Source organism: Monodelphis domestica, chromosome 3 (genome assembly GCF_027887165.1).
Source record: "Monodelphis domestica isolate mMonDom1 chromosome 3, mMonDom1.pri, whole genome shotgun sequence".
NCBI lineage: Eukaryota > Metazoa > Chordata > Mammalia > Didelphimorphia > Didelphidae > Monodelphis > Monodelphis domestica.
The window spans coordinates 113,094,572-113,115,294 of NC_077229.1; the positions used below are offsets into that span (position 1 = coordinate 113,094,572).

Here is a 20,723-nt window from a genome sequence, read left to right on the forward strand (position 1 = left end):
CTTCTTGCCCCCAAGGAAAGGGAGATGATTGATGACTCCTTTTTAAATAATAAACTTATATTTATATATTTTAATGCTTATTTTATTTAATCCTTACTGTAATCTTCTGAGACATGTAGCATAGAATCTTAGAGTTGGTATATCATTTAGTCTAGTCTATACCTTAACAAGAATCCCCTATTCATCATGCCCACAAGTGGCTTTCCAGTTTCCTCATTAAGATTTTTAGTAAGGAAGAGCTCAGTATTTCTTCAGACAACCCATTATGCTCTAATTCTACCCTTTCATATACAGTATACTGGAATAGAGAAAGATCAGTTCTTAATGACCCACATTATACAGGTATAACGTATAATGTTTTGGCGGAACAGGCGGAAGAAACCAACAAGAAGGTTCAACGGCTGAGATGGCGATGCAGCAAAGCACTGTGGAGTGCTTAGGGCGTGTTGGAACACAAAGGACAACACGGCCCCCCAATGCAGCTGAGGAAGTCTCCAGGTGTAATGATTTTTCATGCCACTGGACCCAGGCTTCCAACACTGAGAGAGTGGGACTGTCTCTGTGCACCGACTTTTCCACTTAAATCTCTTTCACGCACAAGTATCTTTGTGCACACATGCACAAAGACAATCATCATTCTCGGCTTCCGAGAGACTACTACCATACCATACCCTTTGAGGCCAAACAGAATGAAGTTAATTCATCTTGCCCATGGGAGGGCAGGTATTTCATTGACCCAATTTTATACCTGAGGAATTTGAAGCTTAGAAAGGATGTGAATTGAACAAGGTTGTATGACTAATACATTTGTGGTCCAGGTCTTTTGCTCAAACCTTTGGCCCTCACATCTCTTCTTTTTCCTGTACTATGTATTTTATCTTCTCTTTGGTATTGGTTGGTTGGTGAAAAATTGTAGAGATAGACTTTCCACAACAGGAATACTATTTTCTGGGTGAATGAACATTCAAGAGTGAGATTGAATATAATTAAGACTTTTGTTTTGTAGATCTTTGGGGAAAAGGTGTTATTCTGGATAGGTAAACTTTTTGGATAACTAGAGTTAATTCCTTTAAGCACCATAATTTTTAGAATTTTAATCTATGAATGGAAAATTTGTAAAAAAATTATGCTTTTATTGCTTTGGAAACTGAACATCATTCTGATTTTTCTTGATGACCCAGGACAATCAAACATACAACTTACTGGTCTGAATTCTGAGAGAGTGCTGATGGCAAAACCATTGGAGATATGTAAGGTGATTTGTTCCTGCATTAAGTGGTCCCACACTAGTTCTTGTATGCTCTTTTAAATCAGATTGTAAGCAATCACTTCTCATTGCCCAGTGTTCCTGTAACTAGCCAGGTATTATTATCCACTTTCCCTTTTTTATTTTGATTGACTGATTTCTTTGGGGATGAAAAATCAGATTACTAATCTTGTTTGAGTTTTGCATAAGTGAAAGTAAGTAGGCTTTGAATAATCAGATGCAAAGAACTGATTTATAAATATAGTGCATCTACTGTTAATGTATAACATTTTTACTGCTGGGAAACTTTTCTTTATCTTTTTTGCTTCTTTCCTGACCTTCAAGTTTTTTCTGTATAAATGAATAGTGGAATAGCAGAAAGAGCTCTGGTCTACCACTGAGAAGACTTGGTCTCTTATTTCAGTAGTGTTCCTACTAGATGTGTGCATGTAAGAAAAGTCACAGCTTTTCTGAGCCTCAGATTCTTTATTTGTGTAATGTGTAGTTGAACTTTGAGTTGTTTTCTAGGATTCTATGAAGTCATACTTATTCAGAGATGGGTTATACAATATTTTATTTTCCACTCTTTGCAAGCATATTTATTAGAGAAATTACATTATTTCAGTGAGAAATGAAAAAAAAAACACCTCTCTTCTAAAACCTCTATGGTATTCATGACAAATTTACAGACCCAAATAAAATAAACACTATTCTTGTGATGAAGATAAGCCCACTAAACTCTTAGATCTTCTTTGTGGGCTGCATTCATCTGTCTATTGCTTTTTCTGTTCTGTATTTCTATTAATTGTCTTTTCAATCTGTTCTCTGTTCTATTTGTGATAACTCTGTTGGCAGGGAAATGGACTGAATGACTGAATATGGTACTCTTTTTTGCCTCTCCCCCTGAAAACCTCTTCCCATTTCACTCTTTTTCCTATAATCCCATGCTTTTTGTCCATTTTAAGCCCTCCTTTGAACATAATTTTGTTTTTTCTTTCTTCTCTCCTCTTTTTGCTTCTCCCCAATCCTCTTGACAAGCATGCTTCCTCTTCTGCCTCCTACTCAAGCTAGCAGTCATCTGTTCCTATTTACAATTTAGATACCATCTCCTATTCCCCTCAGAGTGCTTGTTGTGGTGACTATTATTTCTTGATTTCTTTGTGCTATTTTTAGCACCGCCCTGGAATTTGTAGTCTGAGGACCTGAAGATGGTTTCTACCTCTTCTAATTTGTAGGTCACTGTGTGACCAGTTCCTATCACATTATGTTTTTGGCTTTCATTCCCATAGCTGCAAAATGAGGGGTTAGGTTAGATGATCCCTATGACCCTTACTAATTCCAACATTTTCTGTCAACATCCTATGAGCTGATGAATGCTCCAGGTTCCCAGATACCTCTGCTCAGAGAATAGGAAAGGATTCAGATTTTAGATAGAAAAAATTATAAATTGAAAAAGAAAAGACCTATATGTATAAAATATTTATAGCAGCTCTTTTTGTGATAGCAAAGTCTTGGAAATTTAAAGAATGCCCATCCATTGGGAGATGGATGAACAAACTGTGGTATGTGATTGTGATGGAATACTATTGTACTATAAGAAATGGTGAGTAGGATGCTTTCAGAAAAAAAACCTGGAAAGACAGAATCACTGATTCAAAGTGAAATGAGCAGAACTGGGAGATTGCTGTACAAAATAACAGCAATATTGTATAATGATCAACTGTGAACAACTTAGCTATTCTCAGCATACCAAAATCTAAGGCAATTCTGAAGGACTTAATGATGAAAAATTATTATTCACATCTAGAAAAATTATTATCCACATCCAGAGGAAGAACTGAGAGAATCTGAATGCAGATCAAATTATATTCCTTTCTTTCTTTTTCTTTATTTTTTGTCTGTTTTCTTTCACAACATTAATAATTTTGAAACATACTTTGTGTGATTGCATATGTATAACCAATGCCAAATTGCTTGCCTTCTCAATGAGGGGGGAGGATAGAGAGAATGGGAGGGAATTTGGAAGTAAAAATTATAAAAATTAAAGCTTAAAAATTATTTTTAAATGTAATTGTAAAAAAAATATTAAGAAAAAATAGTGTCTTTGATCCCTGAAATTTAGACCTGGGCATACAATAATAATGCCTCTTACTCATCCTTTTCTATTTTAACTGCTAATTTATCTCTGTACTTTAGAGTTACCTTTTAGTTATATACACACAACATGCATATATTTGAAAATATGTATATATGTCATTTCACATGATTCTCACAATAGTCCTGTGAGATAGGTAGGCAATGGATACATCTCTTATCTCCATTAAAAACCAATGGAAAACTTAGTATTCAGTAGAGGTCAAACAGATAACTTTCTGAGTCTGGAAATGAACTTTTATCTTCTTCTATTCAGTGTTCTTTCTCTTATCCCAGATTGTGGCTATTATAATTAGGAGCAGTCCTAAGATTTCATTTGTATAGGAAGCTCCTATAACAAGAAGAGAGGATGGGTTATTCACATGGTAATAGCAAGGGATAATTTGTTATTATTATTATAACAACATCAACAATAGTTAACATTTTATTTAATGCCTGCTATGTGACAGAGGCTGTGCTAAAAGCTTTACAAATATTATTCATTTTATCTTCACAACAACCCTTTGAGGTAGTTGCTGTTATCTGTAATTTCCAGTTGAATAAACTGAGTCCTATAGAAGTTGTGACTTGCCCAGAATCATTCAGCTAGTCAGTGTCTGATTTGAAATGCCTTCTTCCCAACTCTTAAATCTGTTGCTCTTTCTTATTTGCAATTCAGGTGCTTCTGGACTGCTAAAATACTGTATTTATACCTTACAATGTGAGGTGGCAGAGATGGTTTGCAATCCATATTTTTGGAAGGAACTCCTGAATCATTAAGATCACAAATCCTCTTGAGTATTGACAGAGAGATAATATCTAGAGAGGAAAGTCCTACCAGCAGTAATCATCACCTACTCTGTAACTTATTAGTCTTAGAGTGTCGCTTGAGGGTCCTGAGGAACTAAGTGATTTTCTCTATTCACACAGTCACTATGTGTGTTAGAGGCAAACCTGGAATCCAGTTCCTCCTGTTTCTGAGGTCATTTTTCTAGCAATTTTTCTACTTTCCTTCTCATATCATTATTATTATTTATCTTAAAATAAGTTATTTTATTATTCTTATTTTTAATCGTTAGTCTAGTAAATAACTTTGATGAAGGTATGAGAATGGGAAATACAAATTTTGCAAATTTTCTTTCTGTAGTAGTCCACGTCTTTACAGTCACAAAATGACTGAAAGACATAGAGAATATAAGAGCCTTCTTGTTTGTTACCACCAAACATTTGATTTGGTAGAGTAAAATGGCATCTTAAAGGCCATCTTCTAACAACGCGCTTCCTAGTTCTTTGTTAAAATAATATACAATACAATAATATACATACAAATATATGATATAATATATAAAATATTATATTTCCTTGAAAGTTGCAATAAGAGAGATAAATTTGATTAGTGACACTCTGGTTATTATAAGTGAGGTCTAAAACAAGAAACTGATATTTTAAGAAATGGATAATTTTCAAAACACTGCTTTTTTCTTACAAAAGTAGATAATTTTTTAAAAGAATAAAATTCTACATAATTTCTTTGGCCCATAAGAATATCAAGGAAAGGAGTTAAATTCTGCTTTAAATATGTCATTTAGTACTAACAACATGAAAATTATAGAGGCTAATTCCCCTTTAAGTAGTAAACTAGAGCTCAGTTTTGGGAAAACCAGGAAAAATCAATAAGCTCATATAATATAGTTCTTTTTTTTTTTTTTAAACTTACCTTCTGTCTTGGAAACAATACTGTGTATTGCTTCCAAGGCAGAAGAGTGGTAAGGTCTAGGCAGTGGGGGTTAAGTGACTTGTCCAAAGTCACATAGCTAGGAAATGTCTCAATCCACTGAGCTACCCAGCTGCCCCCTGTAATATAGTTCTAATATATAACTAATATTTATTCTTAAATCCCTACCTTTTGTCTTAGTCCCAACTCTAAGACAGAAGGACAAGGGCTAAACAAACAGGCTTAAGTGACTTGCCCAGGGTCACAGAGCCAAGAAATGTTTGAGTCATATTCAAATTCAGGTCTTCCTGACAACAGACCTATCCTGCTCTATCCACTGGCTACCTTGCTGTCCTTAACAACTAATATTTATAAATAACTAAAACCCAGGGGTGACATGACTTATGTGAAAATTTGTTTTGCTTGATTCTGCATATTAGTTACAAGGGTTTTCTTTTCCTTTTATTCTTTTTTCAATGATGAAAGTATATGGGAAGGTGAGAAAACTGACTGCCTTTTCTTCCATACTACCTTATATTTAAGTACCTTCTCTTTGTGCATATTTATATATGTACATATTTATTCATTGATTTTATAATTATTTGTATCTCCCATTAGAATGTTAACTCTGTGAATAGGAACTGTTGTGTACAAAGTGCCTAACACAATGCCCGATGCATATTAGGTGCTTCATACATACTTATTGATTGGGAAATTTCAGTTGTACTGCCCTTTCCAGTATAACAAGCTATATATATATATATATATATATATATATATATATATATATATATATATATATATATATATATATATATATACATATATATATATATATATTATAATAGTATTGAAGAGGTTTTAGGAAAGAAACATAGAAGGGACATATAAATATTTTGATTTTATTAAATAAGGAAAGGAAAGGTAAAAAGGGAAAGAAGGGAAAGGGAAAGATCTTATTTATTTTACCCTCTAAATTATAAGATATCTGACTATAACTATGTTATTTCTAAGTACATTAAAGGCAAAGTATTAAGGGATTAGTAATCTCATAACAGACTATCTTGGTGGGCAAAGTCCAAAAATCCCAAGAGAAATATCCAAAGGTGGTCTGTTCTATCTGCCCAGCAAAAGAATAAAGACTGCCTTCTTTTCCACAGCCAAAGATATTCCCAGGCTTGTAGTTTGAATGATGATTTCTCAAGCTGCTCCAGGAAAATACTCCTCCTTTGTCTAGGTCCAAAGAGATTGTCAGTTGCTTAACTGTTCCTCTGGGATTCTATTTCACCAGCTCCAAGGAAAATTCTAATCCCATGCCCTGTCAATCACGCATGTCTTAAGTCTTATTTCCTATTTTAACAGTATACAAACACATGTATGTGTATGTCTGTGTTTAATTTCTTATAAAATTTTAAAAGTTATCTCAAGGAATGGAAAATACCAAAAGAATGGAAAAAAATAATATCTATTAATGCTCCCAGAAGGTAACTTGGGGGCAGCTAAGTTGCTCAGTGGATTGAAAACCAGGCCTAGAGATGGGAGGTCCTAGGTTCAAATCTAGTCTGAGACACTTCCCAGCTGTGTGACCTTGGGCAAGTTACTTAACCCTCCCATTGCCTAGCCCTTACCACTCTTCTGCCTTGGAACCAATACACAGTATTAATTCAAAGATGGAAGGTAAGGGTTTAAAAAAAAACCCAAAACTTATATAACTCCTGACATACATGATTAATTCTTCATATCTATAAAATCTTTATAACAGTCATTTAAATGTGTCAGGGGTGTTTTTGATGACATAATAAAAAAATTAGAAGAGCAAGAAAGAAATTACCCATCATATCTGTAGATAAAGGATAAATTCATGAACCCACAGGAGGTAGAGAGGATTACAGAAGGTAAAATGGACAGTTTTGATTACATAAAATTAAAAGGCTTTTTTGTCCAAACAAAAATAGTGCAGTTAAAATGAGAAGAGAAACAGAAAAATAGCAAAAAAACTTCATGTTTCTTTAATAAAGGGCTAATTTTCAAGATATATAAGGAATCAATTCAGATTTATAAGAAAAAGAACATTTTCCATCACTCCTTATCCACATATCCATTTAGAAATCTTTCAGTTTCTTTCTTGTCACAAACATAGCTAACACTTTATTTCAGGCCTTCATCACTCCTTGCCTAGATTTTTATAACATCCTCCTTCCTGAAGTCTCTCCCTTTTAAAATATACTTTATACACTCTTGCCAAAGTGTTTTCCTTTAGTGTCGATCTGACCAAGTGACCTTCTTACTCAACTAACTCCCATTGCTTCCTATTGCCTCTATAATAAAAGATAAATGTCTCTTTTTTGGTCACTTAGGTATCTATTCAGCTTTCTTATATGTTCCTTCTCTCCTTTGACACTGCTATCACCCTGTGCAGGCCCTTCTCACCTCATAACTGCATTATTGCAGTACCCATTTGGTGGTTTTTCTGACCTGTGTTTAACCAAACCATATTCTACACACAGCAGTCAAATTAATCTAACTGAAGCCCTGTTCTTACTGTGTCAGTACCCCTTATTAAGAAAACTGCAATGATTCCCATTTAACTCAAGGATCCAATATAAAATTTTCTGTTTTTCTTCTTCAAAACCTGACCTTTTTCTATCTTCCCAGTCTTTTTTTTTTGGCCTTTCTGTTACCACTCCCCATTTTCCCAGGCTGGCAGTGATCCAGTGACACTGGTCTCCTTGCTGTTCTTTTCACAAGATACTCCATCTCTGGCTCCATACATAAGACAGTTCCAAAGGACTCCTGATGAAAAATGTTATCCACATCAGAAATGATAAACTCTGAGTACAGACTGAAACATATTTATTTCACTTAAAAAAGAGTTGGGATTCAAACACAGATTTTTGACTCCAGATCCAATATTCTTTCCACTCCCTTTTATTAGTCATATATTTTTCTTTTCTCAGCTGAAAACTGTTGCCTCTAGTTCTACCCTCTGGAGCCAAGTATTTCTTACTTTATTCTTTTATTTTTCAGGTTTCTTCATTGATTTCCTTTATGGCATGACCATCACCTTTTATGTTTTCCTTCTTCTGGATACTTTCTAGATTTTCAATGTACTCTTCAATGTAATATTCCAGATGTGATTTGAACAAGTTAGAGTAGACTGGAATTGTTACCTACTTTTTCTTGGAAGTGATATTTCTTTTAATGTAGTCCAGGATCATAATCATACCAATAGAACTATCTAGCTGCTTCTTATCTAAACAAACTGGTATCTTTGATGTTGGCCTCCTGCCCTAGTAACCACTGAGATCAACACTTAGGGGAAGATGAGAAATCTGCACCAACCTATGATTTTCTTAATTATTTTGCTTTTTCAGCTGTTTGGGACTCTCTAGGGTAGTGACTTGGGCAAGAATTCCAATTAGCTGTGCTTCAGTGTAATTTAGCAAAATTTGTTTGCTCAGAGAAGTTCATCAGTATAGTACCCCAGGTATTTCAGAAAGACATTCTTGCACAGATTCTGGATAACGGATGATACTTTTCTGTTTTCCCATTCACTGATAGAGTGAAGCAGGGCTGTGTACTTGCTCCCAAGATTTTTAGCATAATATTTTCAATGATGTTGTTGGACACCTTTGAATAGGACAGAAATGGCATCCAGGTCAGCAAATTATTTAACTTGAAAAGGCTTTAAGCAAAGGCTAAAGTGGAGGGAGAATTGGTGTTTGTTTGCATATGATTGTACTCTCAATGCAGCCTCTAAGGCTTATATGAAACAGAATAGGAATCAATTTTCTTTTGCTTGTGTTAATATTGGCTTGACAATTGACACCAACAATAATTCTCCACTAGTCTGCACCACCCCATCCATATGTGCAACCACTGGTTAGAGAAAATAGAAAAATTTTGAATGCTGTGTATACGTTCACCTACTATGGCAGTATACTTTCCAGGGATGTCCATTAGATGATGAGGTTGATATTTGCATTTCCAGATCTAACTCAGTGGTTGGGAGTCTTCAAAGGAAAGTATGAGAGAGAAGAGGTATTAGAATGCCCTCGAAATGGAAGATCTTCAGAGTCACTGTGCTGACCTTGTTGTTGTATGCCTATGAAACCTGGGAAGTCTACTAGTGCCATGCCAGCAACTTGAATTGTATTAGGAAGCTACTGAAAAGCAGCTGGCAAGATAAGGTACCAAACTTATTAATGAGGTCCTTTTTCTAGCTAAATGGCCAAACATTCAAACCCTACTGCAGAGAGAACTCCTCCAGTGAGCTGGCCACATTGTTCTCATGACAAACATATGTTTGCCTAAAAGATTATTTTACCAAGAACTCACACAAGGCAAGTGATCACTTTGAGGTGCAAAAATAAAAGGCAAATCTACAAAAGCTAATATAGCAATGGATTTTGATTATTGATTATAAACTGATTTCAGATACTCTGCTTGCTGCGCTCACAAAATATCCTTAGTGTATATGGGTGAAGTGAAGCTCATAAATGAACTTCTCTTCAGGGCCAGGTGCAAGGATGCTAAAGAGACTCTGGTTATAAAAATTAAAATATTTATTTAAATATATAATGATAAAAGGTTTTCTAACTCTAAAGGATTCTACCTCCACCCAAATAAAAAACTTCGTGGTTCTGCATGGAATCACTTTTCCTGTTCCACAGGCTACACTGATCCTTCCTGATCTGAATGACCCAAATTTTCCCTATTCTACAATAAACGACACTATTATCCTTATAAATCTTAATTCTCCTCCAAGTTATAAAAATAACAGAGGCTAACTGTTTGAGTCTCAAAAAGAACCAAGTTAGGACTCTGAGCCTTAGTAGACTCAGAGTTCAAACCAAAGACCAGATCTTTCTTTGATGTTTTCAGAGTCAAACAATCTATAAAGACAGTAATAGATAGTCAATAGTGTTTCCCAAGTTGGAAAAAGAAAGCACTTAACTTCTTCAGGTCTTTACCTCAGACAGTGAGAAGAGAGAATGGGGGGAGGGACAAAGGATATTACCTCCTCCAAGCATTCAGAGCAAGAGTCTCTGTGTGTGACTGACAACTGCCAGAGAAAAACTTACAACTGTCAACATTTGAAATGGACACTGTCTCAGCTATACTTGAAACTTGAATTCTTTCTCAAGTCAACTTCTCTACTTCTTATCTCTAAACTACTGTAACAAGACTTATTTTCTAATATCATCCTTATAGAAGTCAGAAGAAGTGATACAAGGACACTCTAAAGATCACTCAAATTTTGGTATCAATTGTGAGTTACAGTGACTCTCCAGTATAGTGTGCATCAACTGTTTGTTTGATGAGCAAAGCAGAATTTTAGTAGCTCCAAAGAAACATGAGATGTGAAAATTTAGGGAAATTTGAGTTGCAAATATTCATATGGGTGATTTGTGCCTGACCTGTGCTAGAACCTTCTGAGCTTCTATTGTTCTGATCAGCCATAATCAGTTCACTTTATGTAAGCTGACCCTGGCATAATGATGACAGTTTGCTCTTCTTTGAGTAAGAAGGACAATAACCATTGTACCACTTCTAAAATTTTTAGAACTGTGTCCTCTAAAAGCATTATTTTTCAAAAATTTATTTCCCTTCAAAATGATATCATATTATTTTCCTTATCTGGTAATAAAGCAATCCTCCTAGTTACCTGGGTTTCAGATTGTGAATTTATTTCCTTTGTCCTTATATTTAATTAGTTGTGTTTTGTCTGTTGCCTCATCTTTGTACATTGTCCTTGTATTGCTACAGTGGGATGCATGCTTTTGCAGACAGAGTGCTGGATTTTGAGTCCGAAGCAACTTTTCATAGAAATCCTACCTTTAATAATCACTAGTTATATAGTCTTAGGTAATCCACTTACTCTTGTGGTGTCTTTGTCTTATGCATGAGGATAATAATACTTATGCTACTTAACTGAATGCTGTTCTGAGGGAAGCATTCTGTCAGACTTAAAGCATCATATAAGTGTCAATTATTAATATGTTTATGTTGTTTATAGATCCAGAGTTAGAAGGGACCTACTCAGGGACCATTTAATCTAGAAAAGGGAAATGAAGCCCAGGGAGATTGTGACTTGCTAAAGGTAATATAAATAGCAAACAAAAAAAGTAAGATTTGGTCCATGGCTTCTGCCTTCAGAGCCCACGTTCTTTTGTTTGTACCATGCTGCCTCTAGGAGAGTGATGGCAAAGGGTGCTGCCCAACTTCCCCCACTGCTTTCAGTGCCCTGAGGTGGCTCAGAGACTGAGTGCCCCCACCCCCCTGCATTGGGGGTGGGGGACTATGTCCTGGGGACCTGCCCCTGCAGCTGTGCCTACCCATTAGGCTGAGACCTACATGGGGTGAGAGCAGGGGAGTGGAGGCAGCTCAGTTAGCCTTTGGGGAGTGAGGCTACTGTCTAGATTGGTGACTGGCAAGGAAAGAAGGATGAAAGTGGAGATCTTTTAGGGTGGGGCTGGGCCCAGTGGCAGGAAAGGATACCTACCCCCTCCACTCCCCTTCAGCCTCTAGTCCCAGACAGGGAAGGGAAAAAAGGAAGAGGAGGGACCTGAATGCTCCACACAGGGGGGAGGGAGTAAGCACAGAGAGGTGGGGAGGCACGGTAGAGAATGAGAAGGGAGCAACTTTGTTGGAAATGGTATGGGTGCCCATAGAGAGATCTCTGCATGCTGTCTTTGGCATGTGTGCCATGGGTTTGCCATCACAGCTCTAGGGTTTCTGCAAGTCTTTCACATCTGACCCTTTATTTTCAGACCTTTTGTTGCTACACTGTTTTAATGACATTACTATTCATTAGAACTACCACAGTAGTTTTCTTACCTAGACTCCTTACCATTAGCCTTTCTTCTCATATTTTCCTTCACTTCTATAATTCAGACTATATCTCACTATTGGAACAATTGGAATTTTTCTCTACTTCATCATACTAATCAGGAAACTGTTGTGTGCTATATAAAATCCTGTCTATAGACCCTAGAATTCAAGGTCTTCCATGATGTGGCCCTTACTTATCTTTGTAATTATTTATCCTTCTCTTCCTCACCATCTTTCCTATGTCCCTATTAAATCAAACAATATGCCATTCCCTGAGTATATCTAGTTATTGTTTTTTTAAACTCTGTCTTTGCTTACTGTTCCTTTCACCTGAAAAGATCTCCTAAATCTGTGCCTCTAAAGATTATAGAATCATAGATTTAGAGTTGGCATACTACCAAGTTTTTTCAGCCCTTTCATTTGACAGAGAAGATAATAGAGACCTATCGAAGTTACTTGATTTGTTTAAGGATACAGAGACATTTATTAGAGCCAAAATTTGGAGCTAGGTTACCGTATTCCAAATCTACTGCTCTTCTCACTACATCTTGTGACTTATAATTCCATCACCTTTAGTACCACCTGAAATACCTCTTTTATCCCTGGAACCAGAAATTATATTTCTTTAAATTCCTTTGTGCTATTTTCTTACAATTGTCCCATTTTATCTGGTATTATAGGTATTGGCACATATCTCACCTCTATTATATTTCAGATTATGGACCACATTTTATTCATCTCTGTGTCTCCTCTATTACTGAGTATAATGTCTTGTACTATGTTCAGTGAATTCACATTGAGTTGAATTGAATGAGTCTGTGCCAGGACTAGTACAATGAAAATTATCTATATGAATTGGATATTATAATCCAAAACAAAAACAATTTAGATTGATGAAAACATACTAAATATGTAAGTAGAAGAAGAAAACAATAAACTAACAGTTCACAAATTGTTATCTTGAACCCTAGGATCCTGTGCTATGTAAATAAGATTGGTACATGAAAGAAAAATATATTTATAGTGTTCTCTACTCTGACATTATAGCACTTTAAATATTTGAGATAATGTGGGTGCAGTTATTCCCCTTTTTGTTGTAAATTACAGTTTTCATGCCTTAATATATGACTTAATGAGTTATTGTGTCTAAACATCTCATTAGTTGGACAATCTTCTGATGATGTGCTTAATTGTAATTAGCTAGTGTGGTTCTTCAAGGTCCGTTTGGATTCTTATCTTATTATTCATTGTTTTAGCTCTTTCTCCTTCATATCAAAGTTAACAGCACATTTGTTAAATAGATCATTTATTTCTTTTTTCCAGGTAATGACAAAAACTAGTTTTAAAATACAGGAAAAGGGCCTATCACAAATCCATGGAATAGTCCTCTAGATTTCTCTTTCCATGTTGACTTTGAACCATTAAAGATTATTCTTTGGGTCTGGCTATTCAAGTAGTTCTGTATCTATCTATAAAATTGTTTACCCTCATCTCTGTATTATTCCATATGAACATTATGGAAGACTTGTTCAATGTTTTGTTAAAATTAAACTGCCCTGATCTACCAGTCTAGTAACTGTTTACAAAAAGAAAAGAAATAAAATTACTATCAATGTTCTGATCTGGATGAAGTAATGCTGACTTTTTGAAGTTAACTGCTGCTTCTTGTATATGCTTATTAGATAATTTTTTCTTAAATTTTGCTGGGAATTGGTTCATAGTTTATAGACTCTAGTCTCTTTCCCTTTTTGTAAACTGTTATAACCCTTGCTGTCTAACTCTTTAGCACTTATGTGTGTCAATAATCTTTCTAAGATCATTGACAGTAGCTAACAAGCTCATCTCAGTTCTTTTGGTACTTTGAAGTATTCATTTGTGACTGATAACTTGAACTCTTGAAAGGCAGCTAAGTGCTTTTTGATTATCCCCATATTTATCTTGGGTTTCAACTCTCTATTAGCCATTTTAATTCTCTAAAACCAAAGGTCATTCTCCTTGGCAGAGAAAACAGAAGGAAAAGGGAGAGCTAAACAGGTCCCCCATATCACATTAGTTCATTTTCATACTTATTTCCAGCTCAGCAGATTTTTCTCTTCCATATCTTGTGATAGAAATACTTTACACAACCATCCAGGGAATAATTTTTTTTTTCTGCTCTAAACACAGCTTCACTGTTTCCTTACAAATACTTATTTACCATTAAACACTGTCCTAAAGGACAGGTCGCTATCCCAAGCATTGTTTCCTCAGCTTATTAAAGATTTCCTTCATTCATTATGTGAAGTGTTTTCTTCATATTGATTATCAATTCATTTATTCAAATTTGTTAAGCCTTTGTTGTGTGCTAGGTATTGAGTCTATGAGGGAAAAAAGTCCTTGTCCTCAAGGACATCTATCTATCTATCTATCTATCTATCTATCCATCTATCTATCTATCTATCTATCTATCTATCTATCTATCTATCTATCTATCCTGTCTGTCCATCCATCCATCTGTCCATCTATCCATTTATTCATCCATCCATCTCTCTCTCTCTGACTGTGCGTATAGTATATATATGCATATATGGATATGTTAATTATATATGTCTATGTATATACACACAGTCACTATATATGGATGTTGTTGGCTAGTTGGCACAGTGGTTAGATAGATTTATCTTCCTAAGTTCAAATCTGGCTTCAGAAATTTAAGTTTTTATTTAACCCTGTTTACTACCTCAGTTTCCTCATCTATGAAATGATTTGGAGAAGAAAATGGCAAACCACTCCAGTATTTTTGCCAAGAAAATCCAAATGGGGTCACAAAGCATTGGACAGGAAACAAATATATTGCAAAATACAAAATACGTGTGTTTCAAATAGTTCTAATTACTGAACAATATAACCTTTTGATAATATATCATCCCTTCTATCATAGGGCTTACCAAATAGACTAGAAACAAGTATAATATTGTGTTATATGTATATTAGAGAAGTTAAGATAGAGATTAATCTCTCTTATTCCAAAATATACATCGATAAATTAATAAAGCATACAAAGCAAATACAAAGTGATTATTTCTGACTAGAAGGAGTTACTAACTCTCTGAGAAATTAGGGAAGGGCTCATATAGGAGATGCTACTTGCCCTGAACCTTGAAGAAAGCTAGGACATGTAAGAAGTAGAGGTGAGAAACAAATTAATACTTGATGAAGGGGATGACTTCTGTAAAGATACAGGTGTAGGAGAGCAAATGTATTGGGGGAACTGTAAGTAGACCAGTTTGATTGAGGGAGAAAAACCTTGTTGAAGGAAATGCATATTCTTTGTGTAGAAAAGAGGGTGTATTTAGTGAGGGAATGGCATCTGTATGCATCTTGGCTTCAGAAGGCATAACCAGAAGCTGGGGATGGAAGTTGTAACAAAACAAAACACATTAAAGCTTGATTTAGAAAGCAAAAACAGCAGCAAACACCTTCTTTGTAATTATTGTAAAAATTCCAGAATGGAATGGGCAGTCTTGAGAGGCCCTCCTTAAATGATATCAGGCAGAAGCTGGATAACCAAATTTATGAGTTATCTTTGAGATTCATTTTGAGTATAGGTTAGACTAGATGGCTGTTAAAGTTTTTGCAACATATGTTTTGTGTTTCTGAGTGAATCTGTGATTATTGTGCACAAAACATATACAAATATTACAAAATACTTAAGACAGTGTATAGTAATACAAAAATAATTATCATGAAAATAAACTTAAATGTATACTATTTGTTTCTTAACCTGTTAGTAGTTTGTAAGTTCTATGGTAGCAAAGATCATATCTTATCTAAAAGTTATCTCTTCTTGTAGCTAAATTGGAATTAATACTGTGTTAGGAATATGCAATTAGAAATTATTTATTGAATGTTAATGAATGTTGAATGAATGATTGTTGAGAATATTTAATCCTCTGCCCTCACAGGGCTTATCAACAAGCTGAGAAATATAAGAATAACATTATCATTAAACAAAGGGATTTTAAGTGCTTGGTTTTATGGCTAAGGATGCCTTCATGGAAGAAATGAGATTTGTTTACATATTGAGCAATAGAATTTGGATAGGATAGTATAGGAAAACAAATAGAAATAAAATAAACAGAGATAAATATAATGAAGAAGATGTAGGAGAGATAATGAGCATGATGTGTTTATAAGCCCTGTAGAGACCATTCTGACTAGATAGGAACAGTACTTTTTGGGGGGCTCAGAGGAAATTAGATTAAGCTAATATAATCAGTTACATTTGGAAGATCCATGAAAGCCAAGTAGGCATTTAAATTTGATAATGTAATAAATGCCTACCAATTAAGGACTTCATTGGAGGTAAATAACTGAATGCATTATTTAAAGAAGATAAAGATGAAAGTTGTATAGAAAAGACACCAGAGTCAGGAAGACTACCTTAGAGGCTGTTGCAGCTTGTAGTTTTTGTTTCCCTTTGGAATCAATATCTTTGACTTTATTTTTTTTAGTCCTTTTCCACATCTTTGCACTTTTGGTTGCCAGGATCCATATTAGTATAACAAGACAAGGGATAATAATTCGGGTTTACACATATCACTTTGTGATTTACAGAACACTTGGTTTATAACAGCCTTTGAAGAAGATAAAATTAATTTTTTTGAATTTCCATTTTACAAATGAAGAAATGAAGGTTCATAGAGGTTAGAGTCTTTCAGCTAGTAAGGAGATACTCAAAACTCAAATACAGGCATACCTTGAAGTTATTGTGGGTTTGGTTTAGGACTACCAAAATAAAGCAAATATTGCTAACAAGCAAGACACAATTTTTTGGTTTCCCAGGACATATAAAATTTATTTTTACATTCTTCTGTAGACTATTAAGTATGTAATGGTATTATGTGTATACAAATATTAATTGATTAATTGATTAAAAATAATTTATTTAAAAATGTTAACAATTATTTGAACCTTTGGATATTAAAATCTTTTTGCTAGTGGAGAGTCTTGAGTCAATGTTGATGCCTGCTTACTGATCAGGCTAGTAGTTACAGAAGGTTGGGGTATTTAGCAGCAATTTCTTAAAATAAGACTACAATACTATATTGCTTGACTCTTCCTTTCATTTGAACACAGAGGCCATTGTAGGATTATTAATTGGAATAATTTTAATATTTTTTTCTGTTTCAAGAAATAGGCCTGAGGAGAGAGAGGAAGATGGGGACTGCTAATTGGTAGAGCACTGTAGAACACATACAACATTTATCAAGCAGTTTATGGTTCTCCAAAACAATTATGGTAGTAATTTCAAAGACCATTGATCACAAATCATCATAGCAGATATAAAACTAATATTGAAACAATTTGAAACATTGTGAGAATTACCAAAATGTGACAGAGACATGATGTAGGCACATGCTGCTGGAAAAGACGCACCAGTAGACTTTCTTGATGCAGGATTGCCATAAACTTTAAATTTATAAAAGTCACTATATCTGGGAAGTGCAATAAATTGAGGTGCAATAAGAAAGATGTTTCCATAACTCTTCTAACTCAAAGATTCTTTCCAGCTTGTTATAATTTCTAAAGGTATTTGATTATTTTTTAAAAAGTAATTTGTTTAATGAAGAAAAATCGATTTTCTTTCCTTTTCACCCCTCTTCCATCATTAAAGAAGAAAAAAAAACTCTGGAAAACCCTTGTAACAAATAATGCATAGTTAAACAAAATAAATTCCAGTATTAGCCAAGCCAAAAACACCCACTTTTTTTTTTTATAATCAAGAGTCCATAACTTCTCCATCAGGAGCCTGTTACCTTTCCTCCAGACCTCTCCCACCCCCTTTCCCATCCCAGAAAAGGATTTCAGACTTGAGCTAATTACAGAATGTATACTGTCTGCTTTTGTACTAAGGTCAAAGCACAATAATTCTTTCAAATTGATATGGGCTTATTCATATCTATTTTATATTTTGGATTAATTAATTCCAGTTTCTGGAATTCAGGGGTCTTCTGTGATTGCATCAATTAGAATAGCAACTCATCTCCCTTCCCTTTAAAGCATAAGACTCACTAGCATTATGTTTTTCTCCCTTTTTTCCCCCCTAGATGGAATCAGTGTTAGTGGCCTTCCTCTTTCCAGTCCTTTTCGACAGGTTGTCAAGCCTCGAGTTGACAGCAAACCAGCGAATCCCCCAGAAGGCAGCAAGGCTGGTGATTTCAGTCATGTAAAAGTAAGTGAGTGGTTTCTAGACAACAGTTATACCATTATTTGGGCAGCTCAACTTTTTCCTGTGTGTAGATTTTTATTAGGCAAAGTTTGGGAGGTGGTGTTGGTAAGATATGACGCTGGGAGTTAGGTGATGATTTGCATATGATAATATAATTATTGTTCTGTAGCAAAACCTGTTATCTTACTCCCTTTGAACCTGCTGTGAATTTGAAGAAAGTAATTGCATTCAAACTTTACCATGTTGTGACTTGTAGAGTTTATCCTGCACATATTAGACCTGCACATATTAGACTTGCAGACCTCTGCAAGTAGGAAGAGCTTTTCCCCTTGCCCTTTTCCACCTCTACCTCTACTCTGAATCTGAACAAAACCTGAGTGTGACTTCGGTTGTATTTTGTTAAGAAGGGGAAGTTGAATGGGAAGTAAGATAGAGACGGCAGTGTTAAAAATGAATATAGCATCTTGTTTGGAATTGGATGAAATAATTTAAAAAAAGGAACAAAAAGATCTTTCTCAGTAAATTAATATTTCAAATTATAATGATTTTATTTAATCATTTTTCATTGTAAATATTCAACCCACCCTCACATCCCCACAGAATCTCCCAATCCCTCCAAACACAAATACCCTCTTTCCAACTAGATTTAAGGAGTTTTCCTATGTTTGGGAGGAGCACAAATATAGAGGTATTTAGACTAAACCAAACTGACTTTTGGACTTAAAGTTTCTCTATTTCTTGGCCATGGTAGGCACTTACTAAATATTTGTTGAGTTAAGTTGAATTGGGCCTCAGAATTTTTCTGTTTTTCTCTGTCACACATCAATGATTTGTTACCATCTTACTCTTACTTTTCTCCTTCACTTCATCCTCTACCTAAATATCTAATAAAGCATTTGTATAGAATTTCGTATTTTTAAAAAGTACTTTTACCAATATTATCTCATTTTGTCCACCCAATAACCCTGGGAGTAAAGTGCTATTATAATTTTCATTTTATAGATGAGGAAAATTTAATTTACTTGACTAGCCTCACAAAGTTATTAATTTTAAGTATCTCAGACTAGATTTGTACTCAGGTCATCTTGATTCCAGATCCAGTGTTATGTCCCCTGGATCACCTAGAGGCCCCTGGGGATATTTTCTTGCACACTGAATGGATAGAAAATGAATGGAACCTCTAAGGGGAATAAAAGGGGTTTCATATAAAAGGTTGGATTGGATTGTTTAAGAATAGGGTTGCCAGGAATTTAATTAATTCCAAAGAGATTTATTTATAATTTATTTACAAAATATATAATGAGTGAAAGTAAGAAAATGAGAGAGAGGATAGGGTAAGATATCTAGCCTACACACTAAGTATTTTGCTCTGATCCCAATCCAGGCAGGGCTTAGCTGGAGAAGCTTTGGCCTTGAGCTGAGGACCTGGGGATGCAGGGAGCCTCTCTCAAGAGGATAGGTCTCTCCTGAGGCTAGTCTTTTCAGAAAATCCAGGAAAGGAGCCAGCTCTTTAACTCACCCCATGTCAGTCCAAAGGGAGAGATTTAAGAACAGTCTCACCAAGTACAGGTCTCAGCAGATTCTTTACTAGTCTCCAAATGGAGCTCAGAACTCTGAAGAAGATGAAGATAGAAGTCTCAAGCACAAAGAACTTGAGAACTCTCCGAAATATCCCTCGGAAGATCTCTGAAGATCTCCCTATAGGAAGTTGTCTCTCCTTCTTAAAGACACTTTCTTTTGCACCACTTCCTGTGCCTTCTTCCACTTTTACGTCTACCAATTACAGTTGAGGTTTTGCCTAGGATTTCCCAGGGGGCAGTCCATTTGATTCTCATTCAGCGTCACCCAGTATTGCACACGTGGGTCACAGACCTCTCCCACTTAATGTTTAAGTGAGTGTTTTACACTTTTTTTTAACATTATTTTATTTGGTCCTTTTCACACATTATTCATTGGAAACAAAGATAATTTTCTTTTCCTCCCCACCTCCCTCCATCCCTCCCGTAGCTGACACACGATTCCACTGGGTATCACATGTGTCCTTGATTCGAACCCATTTCCATGTTGTTGGTATTTGTATTAGAGTGTTCATTTAGAGTTTCTCCTCAGTCATGTCCCCTCCACCCCTGTAGTCAAGCAGTTGCTTTTCCTCAGTGTTTTTACTCCCACAATTTGTCCTCTTCTTGTGGCTAGTGTTTTTTCTTCTAGATCTCTGCTGAATGGATGTTAACACTTTTGATGATTAAATCTAAAAAATGGGCAGGGGAGTTAATTTAATCTTCACAAACCCAAAGGTGGCATGAACAGTTTGTGTTCTTAAAGCCTAATAAATAGACTGTGCTGCCCTCATAAGATTGATGGTATATGTATTTTTTTCTCCATTTTACAAGTGATGAAACTGAGGCTTTGAGAAGCTTAACGATTTGTTATATAGAGGTAGTAAATATTAGAGTTCAAATTTGAATCTAGTTCTACTGATTCTGTGTGTGTGTGTGTGAGAGAGAGAGAGAGAGAGAGAGAGAAGAGAGAGAGAGAGAGAGAGAGAGAGAGAGAGAGAGAGAGAGAGAGAGAGAGAGAGAGAGAGA

At 35.2% G+C, this 20,723-nt stretch overlaps 1 protein-coding gene across 3 annotated transcripts in view; it reads left to right on the plus strand.

The window, feature by feature from the left end:
* TRAPPC9 (trafficking protein particle complex subunit 9) overlaps positions 1-20,723 on the plus strand; it is a 1,102,825-nt gene that overhangs the window by 327,404 nt on the left and 754,698 nt on the right. For all 3 annotated transcript variants that reach the window (XM_056820755.1, XM_056820756.1, XM_056820757.1), the window contains one exon: positions 18,017-18,141. In XM_056820755.1, coding sequence (XP_056676733.1) covers positions 18,017-18,141 — 125 coding nt within the window. The remainder of the gene's footprint in view (positions 1-18,016; positions 18,142-20,723) is intronic.